Source organism: Aplidium turbinatum, chromosome 18, assembly GCF_918807975.1.
Source record: "Aplidium turbinatum chromosome 18, kaAplTurb1.1, whole genome shotgun sequence".
NCBI classification, from domain to species: domain Eukaryota; kingdom Metazoa; phylum Chordata; class Ascidiacea; order Aplousobranchia; family Polyclinidae; genus Aplidium; species Aplidium turbinatum.
In genome coordinates, this window is record NC_137489.1 from 6,339,659 (window position 1) to 6,352,057 (window position 12,399).

Sequence of the window (12,399 nt, forward strand, 5' to 3'; positions counted from 1 at the left end):
TACACAAACAAGTTCAAATACAACCAAGGGACTGTGTTTGATAACTTACCCAAACAGCGACGTTATCTGGTTCAAATCTTAACTATATTGGGTACGGATCTGTCCAGAGCTTTACCAGATCTGGGCCAGATAAAAATGGCTGTTTGGGCAGCTTTTGTGACTTAAGGCAAAAGCCTACTAACCTCATAGATAACGCTATGAACAGCAGAAAATGACATATAGCATTTTTTCAGCCGTTTTGACGGTCAGACACGACTGACTGTTTCAAGGTAGTCAAGTAATAATTTACTACCTATCTAGCATATGACATAATACTAAATATCTCTAAGAATATTGCCAGTGATTTCAACAAGGCTGATAAGGTACCACGCAAACTTTGCTTCGGCCTCTTGGTGAATAAAGTACCTGCTCCCGAGCCGGTAGACACAGATTCAGCAACCTGTCGGCTCAATATTGTAGGGACTCGGCCAGGGGCTCTATCCACTTTTAGAATTCGGGGGGTAATTTTTGGACAGTGGGCTAAAATCGTCATAGTCATTTCAACAACAACTTTCAACTCGTCTTAGTCATTCCAACCACTCCAACGAGTGGGGGATGATCCCCCCTCACCCCCCACCCTTGGATAGAACTCATGTACTCGGCTCAGTCCCTTTATGACTGCTTTGAAACTCTCTGCGCTGGTAAAACGCTGAAACCAATCTGTACCTGAGATGGATGCGGCCTGAATTATTGTCACTCGGAAGAAAGGGCTTGTTCATGACCATATATGGTAATCATTGGAACACTTAACCAAAAGCTGAAATGTTTTGTACCATCGATATTTATGCTGACTCAGCGTCTGATGACGTTGAACTGATTCAGTTTGAACATTATTTTCACCAGGCTCGCATAACTAGACTTGTGCTGACCGACTTTGCTTGCTGGGTTCCTGTGTGCATCATAGCATTTCTAAGTCTTGCTGGAGTTGAGATTTCACCATTGGCGTACGCTTTTGCTGCAATTGTTCTTCTGCCAATTAACAGTGCTCTAAATCCAATTTTGTATTCGAACGTCATCAATGTTGTTTACAAGTATGTGACAAACTACCTTGTTTGACTGTTTCTGTTATTACTTTTTTGTATCTGAAAACTTGAAATTGTTTTAGATTCTGAATCGGTAGCCCAGCGAATTGGTCCAAGTTGTATAGATTGCTTTCTTGTTAAAACTTCAATATTTGAAACATATAATATCTCTTGTTAGTTTTAGAAATAAGTAATGTAGCCTACCGGTAGCCTATGCAACTTACCGTAGCCTATGTAGCTCACTAAACTTTGAGCTTTTTTTTATTTAACAGCTCTTGCATCAAGCCTGGAACTGTAACGATCAGAAAACGCCTTCTCATCAGTCGGGAAAGCTTGAATAGAGTTCGGAAACGAAGCACTTACAGCCGTACATCTATGGCAGTTTCCATGGCATCAAACGACTACATCCATTCACCAGAGGGTGTTCCAATGCTCAGCCACGGGACAAACAGTGCCATTTCGCAGAACAATGTGTCTGTGGCGACTACCACTACCAGAATATAGAATCTTAAATGTAAAACAAATGTCGATTATGCTGTGAATGACATTTTGTTCGTGAAACGGAGTGATAGCATAACATACAGCATAGACAAATAGGTCTATATCGCATCGTGAGTCATGTTTTAATGTGGCAATTGCATTAGCCTATAGTCCCTTTACTCATGACAACTTCCGCGACTACTATCTGCTCTACTCTACATTGTATGTTAGTATTAGTGTCTACCATATACAGTAGGTAGGTTTACATAGGCCCTCTTTGTGTGATGATCATAATAAAAACCACTGCATGTTGTTATAACTTATCCAATGTTTGGACTTCTATAGATTTCGCAAGATTTATCTTCTTATTTTTTAATCAACTAAATACAGAAGTGATTCCCAACCGTTTTTTTGTCAGTAGTGAGAGTGACACTATAAATAGTACTTACAAAATTTGCAAATTTTGCAGATCTCTTAAGATTTTGAGTGAAAATTTGAGAATGTATTTTGAAATAAGTTATAAGAACTTTATAAGTTAAACGTTTTTTCCCCCAAATTTAATGGATTCATGCCCCCCCCAAAAAAAAAAGTTTTTACAGATCATTTGGGTGTTCAAGGATCCTGGTTGTGTACAACTGATTTCGATTACAAAAGCTTCAATTTTCTTATTCGTTTATCAAAACAAAGTTTAATAATAATTTTATCTTCAAACCGATTAGTTTTCTAAATCCATTATAACGGAGAAAAGTTAGATTTTTTTGTTTAAATCCAACCAGTAGACCTAGGTAGGCTACGCAACACCACACCAGTTATACTGTAATAGAATTAAAACCGTATTCATTCAATGTCGCATTTCGTGCATAGGCCTACCCTGATTTCTTTTGAAATTTATTGCTTCAGAAATAAATTGAAATAAATCGGAATTGGTCGTATGTAGCCTGCAGGTCGTGTGCTTGACATAGCAAGGTTAAATCCTCACAGAATTATCTTACTTGAGCAGCAAACTTGCAGATGTTTTGGCGTTATTATTGGGTAATAAATCTTTACCGTTATGAAATTGTGTATCCATGAGTCAAGACGTTTTGCGAAATACCTGACAATCCTCTTCAGAAAACCTGCTGAAAGTCACCTGGCTCGGCCAGACGTTGGTTAGTTAACAAAATCAATCTGGCTTTTAAATCTTTACTCGAACAAAATCCTTGCTTGAAGGAGATGTCCGTGTACCAATAAGGTACTTTGCCAGTAAAAATAGCAACAGTGTAGCCTATCAACCTCAATGGCATTAAGGGAAAAGTTGCAGGACTTTTAAAAGCTGTTCACAAATTGTAAAACCAAATGAACGGAGCTTTTTTTATTAAGGCAAGGACATGCTGTGGGTCAACCTTGCTTTAAAAATTCAGCATTTAATGACTTTGCTCTTGAGCAAGGGCCCTTCACGTTTTAGTTTGAAAAGGAAAGAATATGATAGCATTTCTAGCTGACAATTTGTGATTATTTCTGAAAGCACATTAAGCACCATCTGTCTTTAATATCCTATGACCAGTTTGCTTTGCAATTCTAACTCCTTTTCAAAAAAAAGTATGTTTAGATTATAGTAATTCTACGGCACACCTAGTGTTGTGCCGAGATACACTAGCTGTAGAGTACTGCTATATAGCCTAACTTTAAGCGATATGGAAGTAACGCAAGAAAAAAATGTTGTTCTTGTGAAGTTCGACTCGCTGCTGTTCAATTCTTGTGGTGCGAGCTTGAGCAATGCATTTCAAGGACAGCTTTCCATTCAGCGACTGTTTGTGGATGGAATAATTATTTATAGAGCACAACACTGCAACAATCGGAAACTTTACTCCGCCAATTTCGGCAACCAGGCCTACGTTAGTGGTTCAAAGCCTCTACTTTAAAAGTATTCAGATCTGTCAGGATTAAGCTCTCAAAGAAACCTTCTCAGTTCGAAGATAAAGATTCCCGCAAACAACTAAATGTTTAAAGCCGTAGAATGTTTTGAATTGATTCGAAAAAGAAAACAGTTTGATAAGTTACAGTAATTTGGAAAGACATAAATTTCTTGTAAGGTAATTAACACAAACTCGATTAAGGCTGTCGATATTTGCGCGGAAAGATGAACTTAGCTATAAATCACGACCTTATTTATGTTTAGATAAGAGATGCAGCTGTGGTAGAGAGTTTGCTTTACCGTAAACACGTGAAAGTCAATCCTGTGTTGTGGCTATGTTTTATATGTTTGAATCTCAAGAGCTGTCACTTATGTGTGACTGATTTATGTTCAAATATTATTCATGTCATCTTTCCGTTCTTGTTTACGGTTTAAGACTGGGACCTATGAAAGATCTGATTTAATTAGGCTACTTGTCAAACTCAACAATCAACATGATGTAAAGCTTATCATTAATTTTTCACCACAAAATATAGATATAAGCGACCTGTTTTAGCGTAATGCTGCGGGTTTATTGTGGTAGTAAAGGTTAATTATTTTTTCATTTATCCTGCTCGTCTGTCATTACATCTGTTTACAGTTGTTAAAAGTTTCCTTAAAATCTGTCCACTTTAGTCTACAAAAGATAATGCATTCTGATACTTTAATGTTGAAATTGGTGTATACTGACGTCCGTACAAATTTAGGCATCCTTATACATGGTGTCTTATGGTTTTATCTCAACCTAGTGTCATTATCCATTCTCTTGTAACCATTTTCAATGTATTTGTGTCATTCGAAGTTACACCACTTTCCACCTGTATTTGTAACGATCAAATTTTCTTACTTATTGGTTGCAATACTCTGTTAGACTTTTCTTCAGTTTCATGAAAAATTGTTGAAGTGTTGAAGAAATTGTGGAAGAACGTGGTGATCTGCAAGCTATACTTGGCTGGTTTTGACCAAAGTAGAATTTCCACAGTACACAGAAGCTGATAAAAAACTGGTAACCAGAGACGCTGTTACAGAAAAAATCATTCTTTAGGAAGTACGGAGAAGTTCAGAAATTGTAAGTATGGAGATTGAAGAAAAATGTGATTCTGTTTCTATTCCCCTTTTATCCATAAAAGAAGCTTGAAATATGAGGAAAAAGTTGCAGCAATATGCAATATGTCAAAAAATTGTTAAAAAATCAGTGATTGAAAAAAATCCACTCTTATACTTTATAAACAATTCGTTAAAAAAAGCGACCAACAACTTTGACTTTTACTGTCTCTAAATTGATTATTTATTTATATTTACATAGCAGCGACGTATGTTTATGCATGTTTAAATAACACGTATTTTTTCTACCGTTTTTGTTTTTGGTTCAAGGCTGGTGGCAAACTTGTTTGTACTCCAAAGTAAGAATAAGTCGAACTTCAGTATTGGTAGGCCATCGTAAACGACGTTTGAATTCTCCTTTGAGACAAAGTTGTGTTACTTATGGGATGAGCAAAAAAACTGTAAGATTACAAAACGTAATTGATTTCAGCCTGAGATTATCCAAATAATAACAAAAGAAAAAGGAATGATTTTGAAACCTGAGAAGGAATATAAAACAAAACCTGCAATAGCTTTTTATTGAAATTTTTTTTTATTCAAGATCTTTTACGTCACCAACAAATAGACTACCGGTACTCCAAATTTAATTTTTGTCAGATGCCAGATTTAGTTTCAGTAGCAATCATAATCAGTGCCGGTCTTATGGTATTTCGGGCCTTGTGCGAAATATGCTTTGCGGGGCCCAATGACAATGATCCAATTCAGTAGCGTAGCTAAGTATTTTGAAAGGGAGGGGGTTTTGACGGCCGGCGGGCGAAGCCTGACGGCGTGTTCGCCGAAGGCTACACCCAGCGGTGGGAGGTCTGGGGGGCCTCCCCCAGAAAATTTTAAAAATTGCTTTGAATTTGATGCATTCTGAGAGCATGTTCAACAAAAATTGGGGTATGAATATTACTGTAAAATGGTGCTGTCCGGTGGCATGGCAAAAGGATAAGATCATGCTTTCTTTGGCATGTTTCGGAAATAAAGCTGAGTTTCTATGTTTTCTTGTTGTTAATTACTTAGGAAATGACAAAAATTACTGCATTTTCTGAGTAAATTGTGGGCCCCCTAATTTGCGGGCCCTGTGCAATCGCACGGTTTAAACACCCCAAAGACTGGCACTGATCATAATTATTACCTCTGATCGTTTTTTTCTTTCTGTTTTTTTATGGTGTTAGTATTAGTAAGTAGCCTACTTGTTGCTTTAGTTTGAAGACGAGTGGTTTAACCTTTTTTTTTTATAGAAGTAGAATAGGTGAAGCTTATTTCATCTCATCTCATAGTAGCCACACAAGCTAATTTGAGACGTCTATCCAGCAAACAATGACTAAAATTTTTCTACTAGTATACCTGACGGTGATGCTGCATTCATATGCAACAGGTAGGAATGAACGTCAAGTCACATGAAAATGTATCAAACAGTAAGCCACGAAATTTTTATGATTTAGATGTTAAATGTATAATAGTCATGTAACTTAGATGTTGCAGTCGTAGCGTAAAACAGCAGAGTAACTTGAAGCACCAGCTGCAAAAACGTTACAAGAACAAGCTTAACCAACTAATTGATGCGAATCCGTCAAATTCGTTGAAGCCTACCAATTAATTAATTTAAAAATAAAATAAGAGTATCTGTTGGTCGTGGTATTAACTTATTTTACTATTTTCCATACCTTACTTATGTAAATCAGATTTTAATTCATTAGCACCGATTTAAAACTGTCGAACTGACACCATGAGTTTTCTTTTTTGACTTCATACTTACAATGTCGGGGACAATATACACAACGTGCAATGTTATTTCATCAAACGATTAGCTTAAATAGCCACTTACAAGATCCTCTATGTCTATTGTCTATCCACCATCCGACCTTAGATCTGATATTTTTCTTTTATGGCGCTTGAAACCTAACCCAAGTAAATAGTTGTAGCCTATATGTTTGAAGGAATTAAATAATTTATAAGCATCAAATAAATAGAAATGATAAAACTTGCAGCAATGCTTGTACACCTAAACGCTAATACGAATCAAAATTCAACAACGGATATCTGTTAGTAGAGTAAAATACTGACTACAACTGAGAAGATAATAACAGATAAAGTGATAACGAATCATTGCCAGAATTTAATGTTGTCACCCTATTAAATGATAATGATGATAACCTATGTGTCGGCTGCGCAGCCGAGTGGTGAGAGCCCTAGTATGACTTTCGAAAGAGCGTCGGTTTGGTAGCCTACCTCTCAAGAGAATGTGATTGGGTGGCTTTGGAAGGACACTGAATGACATGCCTAAAGACGAACAAAAAAATTGGCTTGCTTGCCTTGCTTATTCTAAATCTTCAACCACGGGTGTAAGCCTGAATACAACAACCTTATAAAAAGTTGTATTTTCAGCCCTCACTTACTTGCACGGTATCGGTGAAAACGACCTTGTAGAATGGAAAGGGCAGGTTTCCCTGGTACAATCTCCCTCTTGGATGTACGTAGTATATCCATTACCCAACAACGAGTTTCACTTGGCAATGAGAATGCAGATTCAAGGCTTTAGAAAAACCGTAAGTATTAAATAAGTCAATTCTAGGCGTGGGTTTTTATGTTCTTGGTATTATACACAGAAATACATTGCAAATTTGGTTCAGTGATTTTCTATCACTGGAGTTTAATGGTAAGAAAAATAAAGTTTTCCGTTTCTTGTACTTATATTTCTCAGTATCAAATTTTTGTCTTAATTTTTACTCTCATCGTTAATTTTGGTATCTTGCTGGATTACTTCCCACTTCCCAGTATGTTAAATAGTTACGGTGTACAATGAATAATAATAATAGTAATCATGTTTTATTTTGGGCTCATTGAAATAAAACATACAGTCATTACGATTACAGATACACCGCAATAGACAGGTGGAAGAAACTTACATTATAGTTATCAAGTCAGCAGCTGCTTCCATTATCACAGCCGCGTGCTCATAGAGCTGTGTCGAACTATAACGTCGCGCAGACGTTCTCACCACTTGTCCACGCAGCCTATCTGTAAAATACATAACTTTAACCCTCTGTCTACCGTGGGGTCCAATGGACCCCAAAACAAATTTCGTTCTGCGATATCTCAGGACATATAGCAGATACGATATTGATATACCTTGAGTTTTTACGGCTTTGCTTGCTCTTTAGGACAATATAATAATTATTGATCTCAAACAAAAGTTTGTAGCATAGAAAAAAATAATAGCATCTTGTACAGTGGGGTCCAATGGACCCCAAGCCTGCTGCATTGGAAGTAATCTTGTATTACAACAGCACTAAAAGGGGAGTCGACACTTTTGACACAATGGTTAGGAAATACACTTCCAAAAGAATGACGAGAAGATGGCTGATAGCTCTATTTTACAATATGATCGATGATGTCACTGCTGTCAATGCTTTTGTGATATGGCATCAATTGCAAGGCGAAAATAGCAGCACAACATTCAGCATGAAACAGAAGAAAATTTTAGATCCAACTAGGAAAAGAGCTTGCAGGATTACCAGCTTCGACTTCAATATCAACAAAACATCTAAATCCGCAACAAAACAAAAGAAACAGCTGTTGAAGATCAGGCGCCAAAATCAAAGAAGGCTAGATGCTATCGTTGCGAAAGACACAAACACCAAAAATGTAGACATTTCTGTACTATTTGCAAACTCAACATTTGCCAAGAACATTCGCAAATCATTTGTATCATAATGAATTCTATAATATATAAACTCACAATATTTCTTGTGAACTATCATGCAAGCCTATATGCGTTTTTTTAGCTAAATCTCTCAATAGTTTGACCATTGCTCAAGAATAGACCAATTCCGTATCAGTTTGGTTTGTGCATGGGTTACTGTATGACTTGTTTGTTAAATTTCGAGTATTTTTGGTTTTTCTACAGTGTTTATAAGTTGTGATTTTTGTAGTCTGTTACGTCCTTTCCTATTCAGCTTTAATTTCATCATCGGAGCTGACTTTTTTTGTCCAAAACAAGTCCTTTGAAGCTTGGGGTCCAATGGATCGCAATGGTAAAACTTGCATATATTTTTTTCGGTAGACAGAGGGTTAAGGGGGAAGTAAACATATTAAAAAGAGCCTACCAACTCTAATTTTCAGCCAGATATTAACAGTGAAGGAAAAGACTTTTATGTTTAGATTTTCTGATTTGTTTTTCACTCTTTTTCTTGTGAAATACTTCAATGAAACAATCATTTTATTTTGCTCCCCTTTCCACAAAACGCAGAACAATGTAAATTTACAAGTGCGACTTAAAAGAAACAGCGCAAGGAACAAAGAAAGTCAGATGGTTTCATTGTGACATGTCATTACTCCTCAGAGTGTCTTGACGAAACATAGCCGCGTGCCCTCGAGTGTTGCCGAACAAATAATCCGGATAACCAGTTTATCTTGTACAGGCCTTCGTCAGGTTTTGTTTACATCGGTATCTTGCTTGGTGAACAACTCCACCAGATTAAATAGCCGTTTCTGGAAACGTGCTTTTGAGGTTCTTATGGCAGCTCTCACAATTCACAATTCGACCACACAACAGACGAGCATGTGGATACTACTTTTAATAGTATAACCGTTGTTGTAGATGGTATTTCACGCCGAAAGTAGTGGTAGCATGACACATCAAGGCTCTTGCCTTTTGGATCAGGAGGTGATTTCTCCCGGCAAGCCTTTCAGAATCATTCTGAGATTTACTTCAAGATCCATAATGGTTTATCTCAACGGGGTTTTGGCGTTCATTCAACCGTAAGTTGTGCGTTATGCTTAGCCTACCGTTTTTTTTTGTGTTGAAAAGCTACCCCATACCTATAAACTCAAAATTGAACGATGGTAAGTATAAACATAAATTTACTACGATTGATTAATTGAAAAATGATGGAAATACTTATCTTCGAATAGACAAAGTTGTTTTAAAATCTGCCCGTTTGCAGTTTTGCATATTTGTGGAAAGTTCGATTCACGTCCCATCACCGAGATTGTCACGTGACCATTTACTTTTTTGTTAAAAGTGGTGTTGCTTGTGAATTATGCCATCTACTACATACCGCTTCATGTAAAGCAGCCCTTAAAATACGTTCCTCACGTGCACACTGCACATCCCAAGAGTTGAATTACCGTTGCTTGATTTTGCAAGCTCTCTGGCTGCCACACAAGATGTTTCTTTATCGGCTTGTCCAGGCAATCAGTTACCAATAACTTATGTTTCATCTACTGTATTTATCTGACAGGGTGGAGGTTTTGCCAGAAAATGGACAAGTAACTGTGGAAAAAGCACCAACAGTTAGAATTCATCACCCAAACGGAGTTACTGAAAGGTTTCGGGTATTAACAGATGAAATGCTAGGTAATAAATCAAGTATTCAAAATAGAACCCTGTTTTAAACTAAATTTATTGTCAATGTATAGGGAATAGTAGGCTACTGTTTAGTTTGCGAAAACATATTTGATTGATTTTTCTCAATTTCTGACGTGTTTTATGATTTGTTTTAGCAAAGGAAATGCAAGAAATAAGTTGCGGAACAATTTCACTTGGAAAAAGTATTCCCTCATTTTGTGAGCAGACCACCCCAACAGGAAATAACTTCAGAATAGTTGGAGGTGGCCCTGCTTATCCTGGACAAAACAGCTGGCAGGTAATTATTGTAAAATCAAGGGGTAGCCTACTCGCTGGGATTCATGGTCTTTAACTTTGTTCCTTGCAAGCATTACTTTGAAATCACCGAACAGTTTTCGCACCTCTTCCCAAACTGGCTAAAAACTCATAGTCACGAACAGTTCAGAATGTTATTTAAAAACCCGGTAAACAAGCATAGGTTCTTTATGTCATTTTATCTTGAACCCCATCGATTCAACATCCAGGCACCCCCTGGAAACTGGTTTCGCACCTTTCAGTGATGAACGCCTGATCAAGAACTTCCAATGTAGATTAAGTAAATATTGAATAACAAAAACGATTAAAAACTGTGGAAGATGTAACATTCGAGAAGATCTGAGATCGTCACTATGTGGCATCTGCGATTCGAAAGTTGGGAATCAATTTTTCTGTAAATCTCAATCTTCTCTTCTCTTGGCTTCTACAATATTTGACCAGTTAGCCCATTAATTTACATCACCTTCCAGGTTCGTGCACGTTTTCCCTTATATCTGTTTCCTTTCACCATACGATCGACGATCAATAGGTGTAACTGGGGTTCCGATCATCTCAAATGTCCTCGAAGTCAATAAAACATAAAGTGACAGTTATTTTGTTTATAACCTTTTATCGAGCACTACTTGTATTTATTAATTTCGTTCACCGCCATTTCAAACACTGCGCTTTTTGCGACCAAGTCAAAAAGATAAGATGTGATCAAATCCAAACTCTGTGTTTTTGTAGTTATCTTATGATCACCTACGAGAACGTTTCAGGATTTTATAGCAATAGTTTCTTCGTGAGAAGCATGTAATGAAAGCAAAACGTTTCCATTCGTACATGACTTATTTTTTGTTTATTTACCTGTTTGCTTGTTTATATATTTCTACACCATCTGAAGTATTATGCATGATAATTGGATAGTTGAAGTATACTGTATAGTGTATAGGCTACTTTTGTGACAATGGTTCTAAATATGAATTACAATATTACAATGGGCACCACTTTTAAAGTCTTTAAACCTATCTAGGATTGATCTCAGGTTTAGCAAAAGAACAAGAATTAATCGAAAACTAGACAACAGGGTGAAACTTTATACGATTATAAGGAAGCATGCTGCAAGAACATGCATTTTTTTCAGGTGGCTATCCGAAAAAAACGATATTTTTTAAATTCTTATTTCCATGTTTGTGGGGCAACTCTAATCGGAAAATGTTGGGTCGTAACCGCTGCACACTGCTTCCCCAGCACGTCAGCATCGTAAGTTACACATTGAAGTTGTGAGCTATGTAGGCTGCATTATGACAACTAACATAGACCAACCAGAAAGCGGACAATTTGTCTTGTAGCTAAATCTTGTTTCAATTTTTGCTTACCATATATCCGACCTGCACAACATTGGACGAGCTAAGCCTACTCATGTGTCTGTAAGGCGATTCGATTATTATATTTAATAATTGCAATCTATATAGCCTAACAGCAACTTTGTTTTTATTTGGTTTTAAATAAGTAGGCTACGGACTTACTTGTATGTTGCGTAATGCAAAATTTCATGTTTATTTGTTATCCTTTGTCACCCTTGAGAAATGCTTTACAACCAATAAAATTTAAAAACAACGTTGAAACGCTACAGTGCGCTCTTTTGGCGGCTATTAACGGTGTCCGGTAATTTCATCGCAGTAATTTCATCTTGGTAATATCATCGTGGTAATTTCATCGCATGGTAATTACATCGCAGTATGAGAGCTGCGTAGGCTACCAACATGGTTAGGGTTAGGTACCAGAATTCAAAGAATAGTCAACGATTTTGAAAATCGCGAAATTCTGGATTTTTTAAGAGGAATTGCACATAACTTGTCATTTGATTAAAAAGCAACTGTCTCAAATATTTTTAATATGATAACTTCATTTTAATTTGCTTATTACAACAACTTTGAATTTTAATGGGTTTCATTTACTTTATCATCCGCCTTTTCACTTTAAAAAAAATGGGTGGACGTTGACGAAGACGATTAAATTACTGACGATGTGGTGTCTTGCGATGTAATTACAATGCGATGACAATGTATGCGATGTAATTACCATGTGATGAAATTACCGCGATGAGATTACCAAGATGAAATTACTGCGATGAAATTACCAAGATGAAATTACCGCGATGAGATTACAGTGAATCCTACTAACCA

General features: G+C 36.8%; 1 protein-coding gene across 1 annotated transcript in view; it reads left to right on the forward strand.

The window, feature by feature from the left end:
- Positions 1 to 2,513, forward strand: part of LOC145787926 (uncharacterized) — a 47,586-nt gene extending 45,073 nt beyond the window's left edge. The window contains exons 27-28 of the mRNA XM_082599765.1: positions 883 to 1,070; positions 1,334 to 2,513. Of these exons, the coding sequence (XP_082455891.1) occupies positions 883 to 1,070; positions 1,334 to 1,565 (420 nt within the window). The 3' untranslated portion in view covers positions 1,566 to 2,513. The remainder of the gene's footprint in view (positions 1 to 882; positions 1,071 to 1,333) is intronic.
- Positions 2,514 to 12,399: the final 9,886 nt, after the last annotated feature.